Here is a 23,087-nt window from a genome sequence, read left to right on the forward strand (position 1 = left end):
ACAGTAGCAAAAAGAATAAAACACAGAAACAAATTTAACAAAAGTATAAAATGTAACAAAAACAGGCTGGCAATTACTTAAAAAGTGAAACCTAGCAAGTTCACATGTACGTATATATCCAAGAAAACTGAAAATATATATTCACACAAAAATGTATACACGTGTTCATAGCAGCATTATTCATAATAGCCAAAAAATAGAAACATCCCAAATGCCCACCAGCTTACCAATGGACAAACAAAATGTGGTATACTCATGCAATGAATTATTACTCAGCCGTATAAATAAATGAAGTCCTGACACATACTAAAATATGAAACTCTTGGAAATATTATGCTAAGTGAAAGAAGCCAGTCACAAAAGCCACATATTGTATGTTTCCATGTCTATGAACATCTGGAATAGTCAAACCCACAGGGACAGAAGGTAGATTAGTGGTTGGCTGCCCAGGGCTGGAGGGCAGTGGGATGGGGGATGGTGAGAGACTGTTAATGAGTATAGGGTTCCCTTTTGACGTGATGGAAATGTTCCAGAATCAGAGAATGACGTTTGCACACCATGCAACCTTACAAATATACTAAACCCCACTGAACTGTGTACTTTAAAAGGGTGGACTGTCATGGGTGAATTATTTCTCTGTGATACAATAAGAAATGTGAGTTTGGTCTTTGAGTTCCTGGCACACAGCTCTAGAAATTTTGGAGTCTCCAGAGTGATGCGTCTTTTGTATGCTAATGAGATGTCTGGTGGCCAGCAGCCCCTAGATAACTTCAGGATGAGGGCTGATCACCAGAAAAGACAGAAGTGTAATTAGAGGGCTGGAACTTTCAGCCCCATCTCCTGATTCGTCTTTTCCCTGGGGGCTGAGGGAAACAGAGATGTGATTTTATGTTGTTTAAACCACAGAGGCTTCTTGTGGAGGTAACATTTCAGCTGAGACCTAACGAATGAGCTGGAATTAATGAGTGGGAGGAAGGCAAGGGCACTCAGGCAGAAGGAAGAGCACGTGAAACCCCCTGGCAGAGGTAAGGTGATGCACTCTAACAGCTGAAGGCAGGCAGCAAGGTGGGGCTCAAAAATGAGGGGAAGAGCGTGCCAAAATGAGGCTGGAGAGGTCAGCAGAGCTGGATCACACAGGGTTTTGGAGGTCACACAAAGGGCTGGGTTTTTATCCCTGGGCATTGGATGATTCAGTTGCATTTGGGGAGAATGCAAAACAGAGGGGTGGGTCAGGGACATTCACCTAACCTGACCAGTGTGGGAGAGAATCAATAAAGACTCAGCCTCCCTTCCCCAGTGAGACTGGATCCCTGGGAGGATGTAGGCTGGAGTTACTATAGCTAGCTATTTTATCACTACAAGGGGACAGCTCATCATATCAGAAAGTGAAGCTAACGCACAGAAGAGCAGAGCTGAGAGACAAGTACAGAAAAAGCGGGCCCTATGAAGTTATTTGTGCCCCTTGATCAAGCTGGACCTGAAGTCCACATGAATTCCTTTGTTCTGTGTTACGTGACAGTTCTGGCTGCCACAAAATACCACAAACTGGGCAGTTTAAACAACAAAAATGTATATTCTGAAGGCTGGGAAGTCCAAGATCCAGGTGCTGGTGAGAGTTCTCTTTTTGCACATAGCCACCTTCTTGCTCTGTTCTCACTTGGTAAAGAGGGAGAATGCTCTGGCATCTACTACTTTTCTTGTAAGACCATCGGCCCTGTTGGATTAGGACCCCACCCTTATGACCTCATTTAACTTTTATCACTTCTTCACCGGCCCTATTTCCAAATTCAGTTACACTGGGGATTAGGACTTCAAAATATGAAGATGTTGTTTGGAGAGAACACAAACGTTCAGTCCATAGCACAGTGTAAGCCAATAAATACCTTTTTTCCTGAAGCCAGTTTGAGTTGGATTTCCTGTCCCATGGAGTGGATAAACCACAGACTGATATAGACAGGGAGAAAGGTGCAGGTGCCAAGATGACAGGTTTTCAGCTAGTGCAACATACAGTTCCTCAAAACAAAATAATTATTATGAGTATGATATATACCTATATAGGCATAGACTATAAAGCATGATAAATAATATAATATAGCTGTTATTAGTGATCAGGTCTGTGAAGCAGATAGTAATTCTTACCTAATTATATATAATATTATATATGAGATATTCACAGTGAGGTCCTGCTGCCCCTGCCTAACGTACCACCTGAGTCGTGCCTGTTCTGTGCCTTACAAGATGCACGAAGGCTTGGGGAAATTACAGAGTAGCTGTGCACAAGACATGTGAGGGAGACAGAGGCTGAGTGGTCCCACTTCAGATCGTATAGAGAATTCTGAACATTTTGGCTGTTCAGAGGGTTTTGTCCCCTCTTGTACTTACGGTATAAATTCACAGCTTTTTATTTATATTTTGTTTAGAAGTATTTTTTTTCTTATTGTGCAATAAACTTTTTCAGGAGCAATACAATTTTTTAAGTCTACATTTAATTTAAAATTAACTTCAATATTTCCATTCCTCAGAGTTGACTATGAAATGGAAACTTTCAGAAAATGTCAACATTTACTTTTCACCGTGGGGCCAAAGAGAGATCATTAACCAGAAACCAAACCAGATGATGCAACTCTCATTCAGAAGTATCACACTGACTTCAAAAGTTGGTACTTATTTTAAGAAGACTGTGCCTCAAAATGAATGAAGCCACAGGAGTGGGTTGACACTTCATCCTGTACATCATCACTCTTCACTTAGATCAAATATTTCTTCTACATTAGTTTCACTCATTTTTCTAATTCCAAGTTTTCTTGCACTCACTTCACTGTTAATGTGTTGGCTCCACTGGCTGCGGAATTATTCCACTGGGGGGCGCCATATTGTATCAAAGTCACTGGATGCTTCCGTTCCTTCCATCCAACTCATGGAATCAAAACTAAGCTTTAGTCCAAAGTGCAAAACTAACATTATTGTGAATGCCACTCAGCTAAATTCAGTTTAAAAGTTGAACACTGAAGGCATTTTTTTCAATGATAACACTCATAAAGGTCAATGGGCCCAGCGTAGGGGAGGCTAACACTCTTACCAAATTAATAACTTTATGAAGCAGAAATACACCTGGAATTGGATGTGGTTAATAACTTCACCCAAACAAGCTGTAAAATTATACCAATGGAATTAGAAATCATAGTCGTCAAAATGTTACAGATATTTTTTCATTAGAGTAATTGAACTACGAAAGTTTTGTGACAAAGCTGATATAAGATAGAAAAAAGTACTTCAGCACGGCAATAACAGGTGTTTCTCTGTGCCATGTTTCCTCACCATGTCAACAGAAAAAAATTCATCAATCTAAGAAAGAAATAGAAAATTTTATCTGAGCCCAACTGAAAATTATAACCCAGGAAGCAATCTTTCAGAAAGCTCTGAAGATTGGTCCACCCATTACAGGTTAAAGCACAATGATACAAGTTTTTGAGACAGAGGGCTATACATTAAATGGCATGTTACTGACGGTTTATACAATCCAGAGCTACACGGACGAAGCAAGCGGTGGGGTCATGGATCATTATGGCCTCTTATGGGATTAAAAGGAAGGTTATCTCCTAAGGAGTAATGACCCTTGATGAGATTAAGGAATGTCATCTCCTAAGGAGGTCTGGTTAATGCAGATGCACAATACACACTACAGGGGAGAGGAGGACCAGGAGCACAAAGAAAATGGTCATGTTTAAATTTTTGTCTTGCCATAAAATAGGACTTTTATTTCATCAGCACCAACTGAAGTTTAAAAATTTGAACCTTTGCATACCAATCTAAGTGTCTTAGTCACACTGAACAAGTCCTATAAACTGGTGCATTTTGCTCAAATTCAGTTTAAAACTTTTAATCAAAATATTCAACAACCAAAGCACCAAATAGTTTCTGCCTTTGAGCTTTTTAGCAAATAATTATTGAAAAGTTGCAAATGTGAAAACAATGAACACATCCCTATGGAAGCAATAAAACTTGATAAACCAGAACGCTCAAAGAATGATTTTTGAAATTCTATAATTGCACTTTGAAATACCTTGCAATACCTCGACTTTACGTTCCGAATCACAATATAAGGAAACTGAGAAGGGCCACTACCTTGCTGCACCTCAATCTGGTGAAGCATTCGAAAGAATCAGAGATCCCCTCCAGCCTCCAGGAGTCTGCAAGTCGTCAACATGTGGCCGGTGCCGGGGCAGCAGCTCCACCACATCCGTGTCTCTGGGCCTCAGTTTGCCCTTCTGGTCAGGCTCCGAGGTACCTCCCAGTTCCAACCGCGTGGGCGCTGCAAGCCTCACTCCCGGCATCCCCCGGGACAGCCGCGGGCTGAGAGAAAACACCGCCCCCAACAGGCGCGCGTGCGCACACGCGGCAGCCCCAAGCCACAAAAGCGCCCTTCACCCGCGCGCTCACGCACGCGCACTCGCGCGCGCACCCCTTGGACGGCCGGGCCTCGGGGCTCCCCGGGTCCAGCTCCCCAGATTCGCGCCCCGGCCGCCTGTGGCGAGCCGGCCAGCCGGGCGTGTGGGCGGGCGTGCGGGCGGCGGTGGGCGGGGGCCGCCGGGAGCTCAGAGGAGGGCGGGGCGGGCGACTGCGCTGGCGGGCGGGCCGAGTCGGGAGGGCCGGGCCCGCGGGCTGCGGCGGCGTTGGACTTGGCGCTGGCGCTGGTGGAGGCGCCATGGCGGCCGACGCGGGGCCGGAGCGCAGCAGCCGGGTCCTGACGCCGGAGTCGGCGCCCAGCCCGGAGCCGGGACTGGAGCTGGGCCCGGAGCCGGAGGAGGACGCGCAGGCCCGGGCAGAGTTCGCGGCGCTGCATGGCCCGGCGCTGCGCGCGTCGGGGGTCCCCGAGCGGTACTGGGGCCGCCTCCTGCACAAGCTGGAGCACGAGGTGCGGGCCAGGGCGACGCGGGGAGGGCCGGGAGAACCAGGGTGCGGAGCGGACCCGGGGCGTCCCGGGCTCCCTTTGCGAAGGGCCAGGGAAGCTGCGATGCAGGTCCTCGAGGCGCGCACCCCCCAGCCCCAGTCAGCGCGGGCCCGCGGCGCGCTAGGGGTGGATCGCTCTGGACCCTTCTACCAGGAAGGGTGTGGCCTGCAGGCCGACGGCTCTTAGCCGAGAACCGCTGGGGTGGGACGGCAGGGAGCCTCTTGGAGGACACGTGCGGGAGGCTGGGAGGGCGTCTGGGGGAGTTCGCGGCCTGGAGAAGGGGAGAAAACGCTTTCTGGGGCGGGAGAAGCCTGTGCCCGGCGAGACGAGCCTCAGTGAGACGCGCAGAGGGTGTATGTCTCTTGGAGAGTCGGGGTAGGGGCAGCGTGGATGGACGATGCCAGAGGAACGGGCAGATGGTTTGACGGTGAAGAGCCACGAATGCCTTGATAACCAGCTTAGACACCTCCTTGGCAGTTTGGGGCCTAAGAGTGACGACAAGAGCCTGTACCTGAGTACCCGAACCTGCCAGCACCTGGGGCTGGGCCAGGGCTATGGTGAGAACTGGAACCAAAATGAACTTTGGCTCCTGTTGTGCGCCAGGCCCGGGGCTGCATCCTCCCCTCACCCGAGCCTCATAGCAGTCTCATGAGAAGTAAGATTCGTCACTCCCTTCATACAGTTGAGAAAACTGAGGCTCGGGAAGAAGTGACACTCCCAAGGTCTGTCAGACTTAAGCACCAGAAACTTTCTTTCAGCCACTACCTCCATCACGGGGAACAGATGTGTGGTTTTAGCTCTTCTGATCATAGAAGAATCCTTTCCTGTTTCTTCATTTGTTTTGAGCCCCGAGTCACCCTCATTTTGCAGATTAAAGAAAACTGAGGCTGTGGGAGGTGGAGATGGAATCTAAATAAAAATGAGAAGAGCTTAGATACTTCAAGTTTCCCCCTCTGTGGGGATGGCTGCGTTTTGCTTCTGGCCTACTCGAGCCTATTCCTCCCAAGGGTCTCCCCACAGGTCCTGGCTGAGAGGTGGGACCTGGTTTTTGATGGTTTACCAGGTGCTGAAGCCAAAGTACATTCACGGGCCAGCTGTTAGTGCCTTAACTGGAACCAGGCTCCTCTGCAGGGGCTGCCTTCTGGGATTGGGGCAGACTGAGCCGTGCAACCCTGAACCAGGAAAAGGGTGTCCTCTGAGTCTGGCTGCTGGACAAACCCCACCCTCTCAGCCAGTTTCTCTACCTCTAAAATCAGGGTCAGGTCATGTACCTTCCTGCTCAAAACACAGGTAGTTACTGTAAAAAAGATACAGTGTCATTGGTGCCTGCCTTTTATAACAATGAATTTCCTTCCCCTATGACTTGTCCTCAATTCACCAGCATTTCCTGGGCACTTACCCTAGTTCCAGGCCTGTGCCGGGGCGGGAGGGGACCTCAGCAGTTTGCTAGGTTCTCGTATGCTGGGTGAAAGGCGCACGACGTGGGAACACGTGTGGCTCTGTGTGCAGTAAACTCTCACTTGGGCAAGTCACCTACCCATCTGAGTCCAAGTCTCCATCTAGTAAGTGAGGATCGTGAATCTTGGCTCCGGCTCCCACGGTCTTGGTGGAGGAGACTGGATGGAGAGGCATGAGATAAGTTTCAGCCAGTGCCCAGCACGTAGTAGGCAGTCACTGGAGTGTAGTGTCCCCTCCGTCCTGGCCACAGATCTGCAGGCCGTCTGGCCACTGTTGCTCTGCTGAGGGGCAGCCAGTACTTTTCCATAGCCCTCCCTTGCCATTATGGTTACGGGCAGAGCTGTGAGTCACCACTTTGCCAGACCCAGACCTGCAGCCATTGTTCTGACAAACCTGCTGTGGGTCCAGGTGTAGGGAGGGCACATGCCGGCAGAACAGGCACCTGCTGACAGAATAATGGGGCCTCTGCAACCCCCCCACAAGCCGGTGACGCTGGTGCCTTGGAAATGATGGGAAGTGTGTTCAAATACATTTCAACTATTTTCTACCTGTAGGAACTTCCCAGCAGCAAAAACACTTCCCTTCCTTACCTCATAAGGGGCTTCTCCAGTCCCTCTGTAAAGGGATTATGGTCACCTCCATTTCACAGCTGGGGAGAAGCCAGGCCTGAGGCAGGCCCTGTATCCCCAGGCCCGGTGCTGCCCCCTCTGTCCCCTCCTTCCCGTCAGGTTTTGGGGTGGAGGGCTGGAGATTGGGGTTCTGGGTTGAAGCCCCAGGTGTGAATCCCATCTCTGAGCTGCTCTCTCCTAATCTCTAAACTGGAGGGAAGGTAGTGGTTTCCTCCAAGGCTCCGTCCCAGAAAGTGCCCCAGCTTCCTTTCGGATGAACCTGGGCAGCTCCACGGCCCTTCCTGCCCCAGCTTCTCTGCCTGGAGTCCTTGTACCACCACCCCGTGGCCACACGTTTAAACCTTCCTCTTCCTTCACCGCTCACTTCAGATTATGTCTTCCCAGTACAGTCTTCCCTGGCCCCTCAGGCCCCAGCACCACTTACTTGGTCCTCAAATGACCACCCGGCTATCAGCTCCTGGGGCAAGGTCATGAGTGAGTCACCCTCACACTCCCGAAGTGCCTTCCTGCCCAGCGCATGAAAGCTGTTTGTGCCTGAGTAGGTGGCCGATTTCTAACTGCTTGGATGAATTTTTTTTGGTTTTTAATAGAGTCATGAGAAATAGGTTTTAGAGGCGGCTGGCCTTTGCTGACTCCCTGCTATGTGTCAGGGACCTTCTGTTCACCATTTTATTGATTTATTGCTCTTAGCTCTCCTGGAAGTGAATGGTGCCCCCCTTCCCAGGTGGGAGACTATTCTCAGAAGCGTCACAATGGTAGCAAGTGCTTGCAGAGTGTCTGCCAAGCTCAGCTCTTTCTAAGCTCCTCATTTGTGTTAAGCATTTAATCCTTCCAACAAACATCTTGGATCGGTTCTAATATTCCCACTGTATGGATGGGGAAACAGAGGCACAGAGTGGTTCAGTGACTTGTTCAAGGTCACGTGGCCTGGCTGCAGGATCTGCCCCAAGGCCACTTGCTGATTTGTGGCAGACACAGGGTGTGTGAGTGTGGCTGAATGGGGGGCAACTGGCTTGTCCTCTTCACCAGCTGCACATGGCAGTTGCACTTTGCCAGGGAAACTCAAGGACCAAGGCTGTTACCTTGTGTCCCAGACTAGTCCCAGGCCATGCTCTGTGCATACCTGGGCTGGCTTGGTGGCTGCAGGGGACTCTCGGGCACCTGTTTGCTCCTGGGTTGCCTCCGCTGCCCTGCTGTTGGATTGGTTCTTCTGATGAGAACAAAACTGGGGTGAAATTCCTGGCCACCAAGATTCTGACTTTTGCATTCACTTCCGGTGTGAGCAGAACCACCCCCTCTGCCTTTCGGACCTCATTTTCCCTGAAAAGCTCGGGGCCAGACCAGATGTGACTGGGACACGTGCATGCGATCCCACTTCCAAGCGTGGCTCCCACGGGGTGAGGGGCCTTGGACGACAGCACCAGGGAGGGTGGGGTCGGTTCAGCCCTCGTTCTCCCTGTCAGGCTCCCCACTTGTACTGTGGGTAGGTGGGCAGTAAATGAGTCCTGCTTCTCCTCGGGGTCCTGGAAGCCAGGGTGTGGTGGAAGGAACAGGCCAGGGATGGGGTTTCCTGCCAACACCCCCCCCCCGTGTCCCCCAGGTTTTTGACGCCGGGGAGATGTTTGGGATAATGCAAGTGGAAGAAGTGGAGGAGGACGAGAGTGAGGATGAGGCGGCCCGGGAAGCGCGGAAGAAGCCCAACCCGGGCGGCGAGCTCTGCTACAAGGTCATCGTGACCAACGAGAATGGGCTCCGGGCAGCTGACCCCAACAGGTAGGAGCCGTTGACCAGATGTCCCTTCTCACACCGGGGCTCTCAGAGCCAGGCTCCCTTTTAGAAATGTGTCACCAAGGCCATCAGCATTGGGGAGAAGCAGTCATTGCAAGCACTCCTGTGTGCCAGGCACTGGTCACTTATCCGTCCCTAAGACAAGGTGCACTTGGGGCCACTGTGTCTCCAGCTGGGCTTCAGGGTCGTGTCAGTCCCGACACTGACGGTGCTCCTGTGTTAGTCATATCTCACACCGTCCTGAGAGCAGCCTCCCCCTATATGTCTCCTAACTGTCCCAGTGGGCCCACCGTGGAGGTGTGATGAGGAAACGGTGGGGAAGGACTTGCCCTGGGTCACACAGCTGGTTAAGATTGTGGGTATCAAACCCAGGGCAGTCTTACTCGTGAGTCCGGGCTTCTCCGAGGACCCCTGGCACTCCCCCCACCCCACCCAGTCCTGCTGAACCTGAGTCCTCTGGGTGGAGCCCTGGGCTCGGTGCCTCAGGTGAGGGCGCAAGGCTGGGGGTGGGCCTGGGCCTTACACAGGGCCACAGGGTGGAAAGGGCAGGACCAAGACTGGACCCCAGGCTTCCTGCCTCCCAGGGGCCAAAAGGGGCTGTTCTTGGCCAGGACAGGCCTGCAGGCCTCTGCCAGCTTTGTTGGAACCTGGAGGGGGAAGCTGGCCGGCTTCTGAGGGTCACTGGGCTCCTGTGTCCATAGCTTCTCCAGGAGGTCTGGCTCCTCGTCTGCAGGGCTTTCTGCCTCCTCCCCAAGCCCCTGCTGAGGTGGGAGCAGCCACACAGGTAATTATAGCAGCCAGGCACCTCCACCCACATGCTCTCTGAGTCAAACTCGCAGCTCACCTTTCTCATTAAGTTCAGTTCAGCAAACTCGTGCGTGCCTGCTCTGTTCCCACCTGTGCCAGCCGCGGGGCTCAGGCCCAGAGGCCACCTCAGGGAGCTCGCTGCCTCTCTGCACCCTCCACCACACATGCCACCACCCGTCAGGTTTGCCAGGGGATGCAGATACGGATGGAGTTGGGTGTGGAGTCCTGGGTGTTGATTTCGGCTCCACTGCCCTTCCTGCTCCTGGGCCTTCTCCCTCGAGACCTTTGTGAGCCTCCCCTGGTGGCCAGGCACCAGCCTCCATCCTCTCCCGTGCCTGCCATGAGCAGCAGTCCTCGTATGCATCTGCCCAGGTCCCCCCCAGATGCTCCACTTGGAAGGCCTGGCTCTGCAGTACCTCACACGGCATGAGGACAGGAATAAATCTTCATTTGTTTTAGGATGTGTGAACAGAAAGTAATATCAGCACAGGGAAATACATACCACTGAGCCGGCCCCCCAGTCTAAGAGCGGGAGCGTTTGCTGTTCCTTTCAGTTTAGCAGCGGGTGGGCCAGGGCTGCTTCTCCCACCAGGCAGAACCCCGCGCTGGAGCCTCTGAGTCAGCAGGGCTTGGGTGGTGTCCAGGCACCCTGACCTGTGGGCTGGGGGCAGCCACGGCCTGGGGCCTGGAGTGGGAACGCCTCGCCCTCCACCATGGCCGTGTGAGAGCCATGCATGGCCCCCTCAGTTCCTCCAGGGAGACCAGACCGTATGGGCTGCAGGCACCCATACATGTAGGGCCCTGAGGCCTCTCCTGCCAAAGGCCGTGGCACTTCCAGGAAGGGCCCTGCAGTCCTAGGCAGGTGCGTGTGAGCTCTCAGTGGGACTCCTTTGCACATCTGCCCAGAGCTGGCCTCCCAGCAGGTGCAGCCTTTCCTTTCACTGAGCACCTACAGTGTGTCAGGCCTGCTGGTAGCAAGGTGGGGAGTGTGGGCCTGCCCTCCAGCAGTTCAGAATCCAGTCGAGGACACTTAGAGATGTGGTGGTTACTGTGGCGATACATAGTACACGGTCAGCGTGCTGTGTGTTTGCCTCTTGATACTCCATCAGCCTGCTGATAGGAGGTAGGGACCTTGCTGCCCTGTTTTAGAAACTAGGAAAAGGAGAGGAACTCTCCCAGGGCCACACAGTGAGTGGTCGGCAGAGCCAGGATCCCCACCCAGGCCCGCTGGTGCTGGGGAGACCAAGTCTCAAGTTGGGTGCAGAGTCCAGGCCAGAGCCCCGCTCTCTTCCTCAGGTGGATCCCCCTGCCTCCCTTTCCCCACCCTTCCCTTCTTTCCCCGCCTGTGTGGCCGCCTCCACTCACCTGTGGCCTGTGCCTGCAGCATCTTCCTCATCGACCACGCCTGGACGTGCCGCGTGGAGCATGCCCGCCAGCAGCTGCTGCAGGTGCCCGGGCTGCTGCACCGCATGGCCAACCTGATGGGCGTCGAGTTCCACGGCGAGCTGCCCAGCGCCGAGGCCGTGGACCTGGTGCTGGAGGAGATGTGGAAGTTCAACCAGACCTACCAGCTGGCCCACGGGGTGAGCAGGCAGCTGGGCCCTGGGGGAGGCAGACAGGCCTTCACTGCCCCGTGCCACCAGGGCTGATGGGAGGCCATCCAGGGGAACCCCAACCCAGCCTTGGCCCTTTACCTCACAAGGGAGCAAACTTGTCTTCCATGGCCAATGGACACCCCCTTCATTCTCCATGGCTTCATCGTGGGCCTGTTACTCTTTGCCTTGGGCCACCCAATGCTGGGACCCAGGTGTCCATGTGGACTTTGAACTCACCTGACACAACTCTTTCAGACCCCTAGACTTGGGCCTTGCTGCCTCTTTCCTGGCACCTTCTGGTTCTGTCACCCTCTTAAAAGCCCTTTGTGGTCCCTTGCTGCCTTTGGGAGTAAGGTTGAGTACCTTTAGCACATGTCCTTGGGCTTATATCACTCCCCTCTCCCGGCCTCCCCAGGTTCACCCTTACACTCCAGCCCCTCTTACCACTTTCAGTATGGGAAAAGACAAAAGTCATTTCTCATGATCTCAGCTTAGATGTCGCCTCCTCCAGGAAGCCTTCACTGAACTCAAAGTCTCCCCACTCCTTTCCTCACAACACACAAAAATCCAAACACTTCCGTGTAGCTACTAGGCTGAGTGGCTTCTTTCCATACGCCTTTGCCACACAAGTGATCACACGGCAGTCCACTGGGCCATGTCCTGGTCTGCCAGAGGTCCCAGAGGCTGCAGGTTACAGGGACTGGAAGCGTGTGTGGTAGATGATCTAGGCTTGGAGAGTTGGGCGTAGACGGGCTGGTGGTAGGTGTTCGGGTGCGCGGACGGGAGGGTCGGGGAGATGGACAGGTGGACGAGGGCAGCCGTGTGTGCTCTGCCCGCAGACAGCTGAGGAGAAGGTGCCAGTGTGGTACATCATGGACGAATTTGGCTCACGCATCCAGCACGCTGACGAGCCAAGCTTCGCCACTGCACCCTTCTTCTACATGCCCCAGCAGGTGGCCTACACGCTGCTGTGGCCCCTGAGGGACCTGGACACAGGTGGTAAGTCTGACCCCGCCCACCCCTGAGGAAGGGTCAGCCGCCCTCCCACCGCCCCTGACAGGCCTGCGTGTCTCGGTGCAGAGGAGGTGACCCGGGACTTTGCCTACGGAGAGGCCGACCCTCTGATCCGGAGGTGCATGCTGCTGCCCTGGGCCCCCGCTGACCTGCTGGACCTCAGCTCCTCAACGCCCGAGCCGCCCGCTGAGCACTACCAGGTGCGACTGCCACCCCCAACCCCTGGGTCTGTTTGCCTGGTCATCTCTAGAACATTCTCTGTCCACTCACCAAATGTTCCCGAGCACCAGCCGACTGCCGTGCGAGGTAGAGAAGAGTTTGGGGGAGGTGTCTGAGGGACAAGGGCTCAGAGCTCAGGGAGCGGACATCTGCTGCTGTGGTCACACAGCTTGGCGCCAGCCCCGAGCCCAGACTCCAGGTGCTCCGTGCTGGAAACTGTCTTTTCAGAGGGTTGGGTGGAGCTGGTGGGGTGGGGGAAGTGCTGCTTTTGCTCGTTTTGGGGGACTCGTTACCAGGACTGGAGGCAGGGGCAGTGTGGGTCATGCGGCTTGGCTCCATGCGTGAATCCTGGCACCGCAGGGTTTCCTCATCTCCTGACACCTCCCTCACCAGGGATGTGAGGACACTGTACTCAGACACCATATGGTAGGTTTTCTGGCACGTAGTAGGCCCTCAACTAGCGGTTTTCATGCATGTGATTGCTGTGAATGGCAGCCATGCTTCAGTCCACGAGCATCCTCGGTCAGGGCCCCACCAGGACCCAGCGGGCCCACTCACCTGGCTAGTGGTGAGTTAATGCAGGGCCCATGGGCAGGCCAGGTGAGGGAGCGAGGGTCGCTGAGGCCTGGGGCAGAGCACGAAGTGGAGCCTGTGCGAACACAGCCAGCGCCAGAACCAGGCAAGTCGGAGCAGGGATTAACACCCTGGCCCCTCTTTCCTCCCTCCCCTGCCCTCTGACCTCCTGCCTCGGCTTCCTGTCAGTCAGCTGGTCCCACTTGGAAGCCAAGAGGTGCATGAGCCCCTGCTTGTTGGCATTTTACTGGCGTGCACTGCTGTGATCCTTGCAGTAGGATGTCTGGGCTTATTTTTATCTTCATTTTACTGAGGATGAGGAAACTGAGGCACAGAGGGGTTAAGTAGCTTGCCAAAGGTCAGCTGGTAGAAGAGCTGGCATCCAAAACCAGGAGGTCCACGTAATTTGTGGGCGGAGGGTCCCACCTTGCCCCACCATGTTGAAATCCCCTGCCCCTGCCAGCACATCAGACGCTCCCTGAATGCCCCAGAGGATTGTGGACAGGAGGAAGCCAGTTGAGTTGGGTCAGAGTGGGAAGCATGTGTGGCGTTAGCTGTTCTCTGATGCTGCTGTTTGGGAGAGCCAGGCTGGCATATGGCCCCGTTGGCACTTTTCCCTTTGAATTCGATTTAAGCCATTGGTGATTGAACTCATCCTGCCGAAAACTCCATGATCACCCTTCCCAATTCGGAGTTGTGTTTCAGGGCCTCATATAGGGCCTGCACCCAGTAGGTGCTTGGTAAACGTTTGAACAGTGAGCAGATGTAAAGGGGAGAGGCTAAAGAATTGGCTAAGGGACAAAGACTTCCTAACCTGGAGATTGTTAGAGGGACATGAGCTGACATTAGTATTGGGGGGGGAGTGCCCTCTACTGGCCAGGCAGAGGAGGTAAGAGCAAACACTGGTTTTCAAAACATCCTGGTGGTTTCTCGTGGTTGGCCTGTCTGGATCAGGCTTGCACTCTGGGCCCTGGGCTTGCCTGTATTTAGCTGTCCCCAGGTAGCAAGTTACTCCAATACACAGCCGCTCAAAACAGCGGACCTTCATTACCACTTCCTTCCTGTGGGGAGGAGATGGGGAGTGGCTGGGCTGGGGGCTTCTGGCTCAGTCTCAGACAGCGCAGCCCCGCTGTCAGCTGGCGCTGTCATCTGAGGCTTCCTGGGGCCGGGTCCTGCTCGCACGTGGAGCCCTCACACGGCTGGCAAGGCAGTGCCAGCTGTCGGCAGAAGGCCTGGCTCCTGCCCGCGTGCACCTCTCCCAGGCTGCTTGAGCGTCCTCGCAATGTGGCGGCTCTCCCCTCATAGAGCAAGGGTCTGAGAGAAGGCAGGGAGGGGAGCTGCAGGACCTTTCATGAAGCATTTTGTTCCACTCTCTTTTAATTTGTTGTAAGCAGCTCGTTCAGTCCAGCCTACCCTCAAGGGGAGATGAATTAACTGCCTTTTGAAAAGGGTGTCAGAGTTTCTGGGCATGCTTTAAACCACCATGCTGCTTAAGCTCGAACAGCCCTCGAGCACTCCCCTAGGACCAGGCAGCCCCTTCCCAGGACAGGCTGGGCACATCTCGGCTGCCTGTGACTTGGAGGAAGCATTGAGGAGATTTAGAACGTTTTCTAAATGTTTACATTGTTCTTTTGAACACAAAACAGGCTGTTTGGCACCTGAGGGGCCTTGAGCCCCAGACTCCCGGGTGGGAGCAGTCAGAGGGTTCTGGGTGCTGCAGTGCCTGCGAAGGGCTCTTCCTGAGGTCCGGGTGTGCCCCCTGAGATCGCAAAACCCCGAGGTACAGGATGGGGAGGCATGTGTTCACTCACTCCCTTTCTTGAGGGTATGTTTCTACCTTCAATGCTTCCCTTCCAGGCCATTTTGGAGGAAAACAAGGAGAAGCTGCCACTTGCCATCACCCCGGTGGCGTATCCCTGTGACCACGTCTTCAAGTGCGTAGCCCTCCTTGTCAGCCTGTGATCAGATTTTCCCTCGGTCACTTTCCTCACACACTCCCCCCCAGCCCCCTCAACTCCTGGGACAGTGCCTGGTGCAGGGAGGCACTCTACGTCCTCTGCCTCCGGGCAGCATGACAGTGACGGACGTGCTGGGGTGGAGCCTCAGGATCACAGAGAGAAGGCTCTGGAAAGTGAGGGTGGGGCTAGGGGTATACAGCCCGGCTACACACGCCGGCCCCCTCTGGAAGCAGGGAGTCAGTGCTGACAGTCACCGTGCTGGGCACCTGGGAAAGGCACCTGGGCTGCCAGGAAGGAGGCATTCCCAGGTGTCCGCAGGTGTGGGCTGGCAGGTTACGGGAAGCCATGCAGGCATGCGAGCCCAGGCTGAACCTCCACCCACTGGGGAGCATTGGCTAGGGGGCGGGTCCCAGCCTAGCCAGGGGCAGGTTGGCCTCTGTCTCCAGTGGGAACCCTTCCCTCTGGCCGCCCAGACCTGATCCTGCCAGAAACAGGCAACATGCTCCCTCTGCTTCCTCCCCCAGGTCCTGGGGGCTTCCTCCCCACTGGCCCTGGGCTGGGCCCTCATCCCCCTCCCTGAGGCGCTTAGCTTTGCCACTTACCCACAGTTGTGCTCCGTGCACCAGCCCCAGGCTACAGGCCTTGTGCTGGCCCAGCTGAGCGGTCTAGCTCCTCACCTCCCTTCCTCCCCTAGAACACTGTCCACAGCTGGGCCTCCCTCCCGCCCTCACACTTGGCCCCATCGCTTTAAAAGTACGGCTGCATCCACCACCCCCAGCAGACAGGCTCCCAGGGCCTGTCCTCCCCTCTGCCTGGGGCCAGCACGGCCAGGCATGGCAGGCACAGCGAGCACCAGCGTGGAATGAGGCCTTATGTGGGGCACTTGTCTTGGACACACGCTCACCTGCAGGCACCTAGGGTCCTTGATCCCTTCTCTGAGGACAGAGTTCTTAGTGTGTCCACCCTGTTCTATTTCCACATGAGAAGAAAAGAGCTCATGTTTGTTGAACACTCAAGTTCTCCTGTTTCATCCTGAGGTCAGGCGTAAGGTGGGCCCTGGGGTCCCATCTTACTGGTGGGTAACCTGAGGTCGTGAGGGTCCAAGTTGTCCAGTCACTTGGCAGACAAGCAGGGGCCGTGGGGCCCGAGCCCAGCTGGCTGACCTCAGCCCGGCCCCTCGCAGGGTCTACACAGATGTCCAGCAGGTGCTCAGCCACCTCACGCACCCGCGCTTCACCTTCACCCAGAGCGAGGCGGACGCCGACGTCCTCTACCACTTCTCACACCTCAAGGACTACAGGTGAGACACCTCCCCGACCCGATCTCCAGACACAGGCCCCGGCACCCTCACCCGCCCCCTGACCCATCACACCTCCTTGGCCCCGCAGGAGGCTGAGCCAGGAGAGGCCCAACGTGCTGCTGAACCAGTTCCCCTGCGAGAACCTGCTGACGGTGAAGGACTGCCTGGCCTCCATCGCGCGCCGGGCGGGGGGCCCTGACGGCCCGGCCTGGCTGCCCCGCACCTTCAACCTGCGCACCGAGCTGCCGCAGTTTGTCAGCTACTTCCAGCAGCGGGAGAGGCGGTAAGTGCCCCCAGAGCCCTGTGAGTGGAGACCCCACACCTGTCGTGCTCCTGCGGCCCCCGCCCGCCCCAGCCTCACCCATCCTCACTCCTCCTGGCCTGCTCCATAGCTGGATGCCTGCTGTGTACAGGCCGCGGTCCCAGGAGCCATGGGCACCCTTCAGTGAGGGGCTGCCGCGGGGCTCTCAGCGCCTCTGCTCAGGTAGTCCTTCTGCCCGGAGTGCAGCTCCGTTGGCCCCCCAGGGGATTCGGGTGCCCCTGCTCTGCTGCACAGTCCTAGGGACACACTGCGTGGGAGGGTGGGCCCGGGCACAGCCTAGCTGGCCCCGTCTGGTCCCAGGGGTGAGGACAACCACTGGATCTGCAAGCCCTGGAACCTGGCCCGCAGCCTGGACACCCACATCACCAAGAACCTGCACAGCGTCATCCGGCACCGCGAGAGCTCCCCCAAGGTGAGGCGTTGGGTGTGCCAGAAGGTGGGGTGGAGGGGACTCTGGCATCTAGGACCTGTGCGGTGGGTCCTGGTAGCGTCACTCAGCTCCCAGGAGTCTCTGAAGCCCCCACCCCCCTTGTCCCTTGCCCCCGCCAGTAGGGAGGGGCCGTGTGACAGCCAGTGAGAGGAGGGAACCCTCCATCAGAGCCATCTGGGCATATCTGACCGCGTCCCCACACGCCGCATCTCATGTGACCACCTGACAGGAGGGATGTGGCCAGGCCAGGGAGCCCCGCGAGGCCCTGGACGAAGGTGCGGTAGTGACACGGGGCACGTCAGTGGAGGAGTTGTGGGACACAAGATTCTGCACCTGGACAGAGGCCTGAGTGAAACCAGGCCGCTGGGATGGCCATTGGGAAGATTTCTAACAGTGAGATGGGGCAATCCGTGGATTTACGGCTGAGAATTTGTATTCAGTTTTCAAAGTCTGAACACCGGTGGGACCTTTTCCGTCAATTAAAGTGAAAGTTGAGATAGAGAATTTGTTGCAGCGTTGACATGGGCTTGAAGAGACCACAGGAAGCGAGCGCGGGGAGCAGGACCCCCATGGCACTGAGACGGAGGGGGCCCGGGAGCAGGCCTGGTCCTCCAGGCTGTGGGGGTGGCGCGGCTAGAGCCCGCAGCTGGCGAGGTCAGGGTGCTCTGTCCTGGCCCAGGTGAGGTGAGCCTGCGTCTGTGTCCTGCAGGTTGTGTCCAAATACATTGAAAGTCCCGTCCTGTTCTTTCGGGAAGATGTGGGGAGGGTCAAGTTCGACGTCCGCTACATCGTGCTCCTGCGGTCGGTGAAGCCCCTGCAGTTGTTTGTATACGACGTGTTCTGGCTGCGGTTCTCCAACCGGTAACTGGGGAGACGGCAGGGCAGGGTGGGGGTCTGGGCGACAGCCCCTCTGTAACTCGGGACCTGAGCACCTCCACAGGGGCTCCCTCACCACCCGGCACCCTCAGGGGGCCCCGCCAAGCCCATTTCTGTTAAAAGGCAGTGACTCTCACCCTGCCTGCAGCAGCCGCCACAAGGTGTGAGCACCCCTTGTCGGACAGGCACCAGCATCTGTGAGCCACGGCGATGTTTACGGGCCTGGGGGGTCTTCACAGCTAGCCCATGGTGGGGCTGGGGGCTCTGAGCACCTCCCCTGCTCAGACTGGCCGTGCTCAGCACCCACATGAGTGTCCACCTGCTCATCCTGCAGGCCCTTCGCACTCAACGACCTGGACGACTACGAGAAACATTTCACTGTCATGAACTACGACCCGGAAGTGGTGCTGAAGCAGGTAGGGACCTGGCGGGGTCTGGGGAGCAGGTTCTTGTGGAGGCTGGCACTGACCCTACACCCATCAGCTTGCCTTCCAGGCAGGCTGCATAGATGTTCAGAGGAGCTGCCTTCCTCTGTCACCTCCAGCAGCTGCCCCTACAGCTCTGTTCAAGTTAACTGGGGGCCCGAGGCTTCCTGGGCCCGAGTCTGAGCAGAGCTGGGTCTTAGCCGGGAAGCACAGGCTGCCTTCCGTTCAGCACCCACTGAGCATGAGGACAGGTCGGGGTTGGAGGCACGGGGGTTCAAGTCACGTGTTCCCCCGGGGTGGGCTGCTGAGCTGAGCTGAGCTGAGCTGTGACCTGCCTGGACCCTGGTTCCTCTGTCTTCCCTATGCTATCTGGGCACCTCGAGCAAAGGGGCATCAGGGCAAAGCTCATTTAGTGTGAGGGTGTCAAAGCCCGGCTGGCCAGCAGTGCACCTGGGACAGGGAGGGTAGCCGCAGACTGGGCAGAGGCAGAGGCCGGCTCTGGGAGGAGGAAGGAAGAAAGGAGAAGTAGGTCCCCTGACGTGCTGTCCCGGAAGTCCTCTCCACCCTGCAGTTGGTTCATTGCTGTGCTGGGCGGACAGGATGCAGGCACACCCGCGCTTGCCACCCTGCTCCTCACAGCCTGCAGGTGGCTTTCTTGTTCCCACCTCTGTCAAGGAAGCAGCTCCTGAATGTGGTGATTTCCTTCCAGGCACTTTATGATTCTTTTCAGCACAAGGACATCCCTAAATAGTTCAAACTATTGTTCTGAGTTTTTTAGGTTTTGAGTAACAGCATCCTACAGAACAAACCCTTCAGTGGCTTAGTTCTTCACTGAGTATCACGTTTGTAGATGCGTCACCCTGGTAAGGGTAGCGCAGGCCGTTTCTGGTTTCTCAGTGTCCATAGGTGTGCTGCACGGACCACTCAGAGCCTCCCTGTGCTGTGTGAGAAGTCCTCTGGGGGGCGCTGCACCGCCCAAGTGGCCAGGACACAGGCACGCCCGGCAGGGCTGCTGCTGCTTGTCCCTGCTCTTGTCTTGGGCTGTGCTGAAGGCAGGTCCCTGGGGCCCGGGGCCCAGGGATGTTGAGATCGTCTCTGAGGGATCTAAATGCCTTCCCTCTGTATAGCAGGTGAATCCCGAGGGTCACATTTCCTCTGCAGCCCCCGCATGTGCAGACGCATGTCCAGTGGGGTGGGAATGCTGGGCTTCCATAGGGAGCCGGACCTGGCCCTTACTGGGAGAAACCTGAGCCAACGGCCAGCCTGCTCGGGTGTGGTTGGGTGAAGTTTTGGCCTGAGACGATCTTGCTTGCACAGGGACTTCGAGCTGGAGCTGAGTGGCAGGCTCAGACCTGGGCCCTGCAGTCTGGGGTCCAAGCTCTGCCTCCAGTGCACTGTCCTGAGAAGGACATGATGACACGTTGGCCCCGGCTTTGCAACGTTCAGTGCCTCACTTGAGCCTCACAGCAGCCATGCAAAGTAGGTTTGCTGGGCTGGGAGTATTGTCCCATTTTACAGCTGAAGACACTGAGGCTCTGAGAAGTAATGTGCTGAAGTGGGACAGCCAGTCACTGTGGGATCCAGAGCTCAGACCCAGACTCCTACCTCCCATTTGTGCCCTGTGGAGGTGGGGCCAGAGAGGCTGCTGGTGCTGACCTGTGCCCCAGCAAGTGTCAGAGGTTCCACGTCAAGGCAGGGCAGGCCGGGCTGCCCTCCTCCCTGCCCAGAGGAGGCCCCAGGCAGAGTGCGACGGGCCGTTTGTCTGTTGCAGTTGCACTACGATGAGTTCATCCCTGAGTTTGAGAAGCAGTACCCAGAATTTCCCTGGAAGAGCGTCCAGGTGAGTCCTGGCCAAGCCGGAGGGGCCGGGGCTTCCCTCTGGGGGAAGGGGCATCGGGTGGGTATGGGCTGAGACCCCCTCCTCCCCTCTGGCCCAGATGGGGTGTGGTGAGGGTTCCTAGAACATAGCCTAGAGGGGCATTCAGGGCACCCTTAGGACAACCAGACAGAGAAGGGCCCTGCCCAGGAGTTGCACACCTGAGGGGACACAGGGATGCATCTGAAATGCAGGCTGGCCTCCGTGTCCTGAGTGTTTCAGGTGCTGTGCTGTGCCGCTTGGGGGCTCTGAGGCAGGAGACACGGGCAGGTCTGCAGTAGGCGGACTCCAGGGGTGAGGCAAACAGGCGTCGGGTAGAGGTGGCTGTGGCCAGTTCTAAGGATGTAGGGTGTGGCAACCTGGCCACTTGGGGACCAGGGCTCAGGATGGGGCAGTGAACCCCATATTGAGGGGCTAGTCCCAACATCAGCCACGCAGGCCCCCTGACCCTGCCTCCCCCGGTCCCCAGGCTGAAATCTTCCAGGCCTTCATGGAGCTATTCCAGGTGGCATGTGCCAAGCCGCCCCCGCTGGGTCTCTGCGACTACCCCTCATCCAGGGCCGTGTATGCCGTCGACCTCATGCTGAAATGGGACAGCCGTCCAGATGGTGAGAGGGCCCCCCGCCCATAATCTAAACTGTCCCCTCCACTTACACAAAGCTGATCATCCAGCCCTCCCTGTACCAGCCCCCCCAGGGACGAGAGAGGGCATCGCCACTCCCTCGCCCTGGTCAGCACTGCCCAGGTTGTCCTTTGACTTGAATTAGCCAGGAGATCTGGGTCCGGGGAGGCCCACCTTAAGGGGCCACGGCCTGCAGGGCAGAGCGCACCTGGGAAAGGCGAGTGGGCAGCAGCGGCGTCAGGAGCGCCCACGAGGAAGGAGCCCCGTGTGGAAGGCCGAGCGGGCAGTAGCCCTCACCAGGCCCCTTGTGCCAGAGTCCCTGGGGGCTGACCAAACCTCACACTGGGGCTGGTGGTGGCTCATAATACTCCTGGGGTCAGAGACAGCTCCAGTCTTTCCCCTAGAAGAGCAGGCTTCAGACCAGGCCCCCGGGGAGCCAGGAGACCCAAGTTCCAGACCCTGGCCTGGGTCCACTGCTGGGTGACTGGGGCCACAGGCCCCCCAGGGCCGCCCTCCCAAGAGTGAGATGCTCTGTGCTTTTGTGCCACCAGGGAAGCGAGTGATGCAGCCGCAGATCTTAGAGGTGAATTTCAACCCGGACTGTGAGCGGGCCTGCAGGTACCACCCGACCTTCTTCAACGACATCTTCAGCACCTTGTTCCTGGATGAGCCCGGCAGCTGCCCCGTCACCCGCCTCATCTAGGTGCTTGCTGGCCCCTCTGCCAGTGCTCGCAGGAGGATTCCAGCCTCGGTTCTCTGAGCTGCTTCTGCAAAGTCCCCGCTGCTCCTCTCCCTCTGCCCTGCGAGCCATCGTTCTGGCCTCACACTGTGGGCTCAGGTCCCCCTCCCCGCAGCGGTCAGGAGCAAGGCCCATCACAGTGCCCCCAGGGCCGAGCACCAAGCCCCGCCCACACTCCCCTCACCGCTGTCTGTGCAGTTGATTGGTCTCAGCTCAGACACGGGCTTTCTTCAGGAAAGTTTGGTTCCTGGGGTGCTGTGCTCCCAGAGAGTGTAAGCGAAGAGGGGTTCTGGGGAGCATGTCGGGCAAGGTTCCCCAGGAGCGCCGCTGGGAGCCCAGGCATTGACAGACCCAGACTGGCTGCGTCTCGTGTCTGCCTCCCACGCTCCACCCCAGGCCCTGAGTGACAGGCGTCCCCAGAACACCCTGGGAGCCTGCTTCTAAGGCCCAGCCTTCTCGCCCCTGTGAGTCGAACCTTCACCAGCAAACCTCCCTTCAGGCTCCAGGGCAGGATGGCCACTGCCTTTGGTTACTGTTGCCTTTCCACTTGGTCCTGTGGAAGGGACCAAATGTGGTGCCAGCGCCTCCCTGCCCGGGATTCTGGTGCGGGGACTCGGGGACAGGAGGGGGCCACAGAGCACCAGGCAGCGGGTGGCCAAGAGACGATTCCAAGGAGAGCCTTACGTTGAAGTCAGATGTCATCTTGCACCAGTCTGGAGTCAAAATGTGGGATTTTTGTTGCTTTTTCATTCATGGGAAGAAAATTTAAAATTCTCATTCTTTTCCTTAATTTTGTTTCTGAAATTTTGAGTCAGTTTCCAGTGTATTTTGTGTAGCCACCATGCACTCGGGCCCAGCTAAAGGCAAGTCTGATTTTCATGGGGGAGCTGCCTGCAGAGCTTTCATGTGTGTGTGTGTGTGTGTGTGTGTGTGTGTCTGCTTGTTTCATTCTGAAGCCAAGAGTGATCCCTGTAGCAAAACTGTGTGTGTGTGTGTCTGCTTATTTCATTCTGAAGCCAAGAGTGATCCCTGTAGCAAAATTGGACTTGATCGTGCCTCCCATCTCTGTGTCTGTCTGGGTGTGTCTGTCCATCCTCTCTGTTAACCAGAAGGTCAGCCTGTGTCCTGGGAAAACACCCCTTCCCTCCAGCCAAGTAGAGGTGGAAAGGGCGGGACACCTCGTCTCTGGCTTTGTCCCCGGAGAGCTGCTGCGTCCCGTCCCCTCCCTGACCTGATTTGTACCGCAATAAAGGAAGTCTTCTGTCCTTTTGCCTCCCTTTCTTTTTGGAGGCCTTGGAACCACAGGCCTTAATGGTGTGTCAGCTGTTGTACTTGCTGGTTGTGAAGGAAAACCAAAACATCAAGATGTGCGCTTTGAGAGACAGAAGCAGCGAGGTGGTGTTTAGGTCTCCAGGTCTCTGTCTTAGTCTGTTAGGGCTGCTGTAATGAAATGTTATAAATGTGGTAGTTAAAACAGAAATCTCTTCCCATTATTCTGGAGGCTG

The 23,087-nt window shown here is 56.3% G+C and overlaps 1 protein-coding gene across 2 annotated transcripts; it reads left to right on the forward strand.

The window, feature by feature from the left end:
• The first annotated feature begins 4,640 nt into the window (after positions 1 to 4,640).
• Positions 4,641 to 22,847, forward strand: TTLL12 (tubulin tyrosine ligase like 12). Of its 2 annotated transcripts, none has more exons than XM_031463400.2 (14): positions 4,641 to 4,915; positions 8,639 to 8,811; positions 11,018 to 11,216; positions 12,068 to 12,227; positions 12,309 to 12,442; positions 14,892 to 14,968; positions 16,176 to 16,292; positions 16,381 to 16,575; positions 16,915 to 17,026; positions 17,754 to 17,905; positions 18,255 to 18,336; positions 20,117 to 20,185; positions 20,691 to 20,829; positions 21,395 to 22,847. In XM_031463400.2, exons 1-14 carry the CDS (start codon positions 4,706 to 4,708, stop codon positions 21,544 to 21,546), a joined length of 1,971 nt encoding a protein of 656 aa, XP_031319260.1. In that variant the 5' UTR covers positions 4,641 to 4,705; the 3' UTR covers positions 21,547 to 22,847. The 2 variants fall into 2 exon arrangements, with proteins under 2 accessions (XP_031319260.1, XP_064347460.1); XM_064491390.1 differs by lacking the exon at positions 4,641 to 4,915 and adding an exon at positions 8,173 to 8,435.
• The last annotated feature ends 240 nt before the right edge of the window (positions 22,848 to 23,087 follow it).

This window comes from Camelus dromedarius, chromosome 11, assembly GCF_036321535.1.
Source record: "Camelus dromedarius isolate mCamDro1 chromosome 11, mCamDro1.pat, whole genome shotgun sequence".
NCBI classification, from domain to species: domain Eukaryota; kingdom Metazoa; phylum Chordata; class Mammalia; order Artiodactyla; family Camelidae; genus Camelus; species Camelus dromedarius.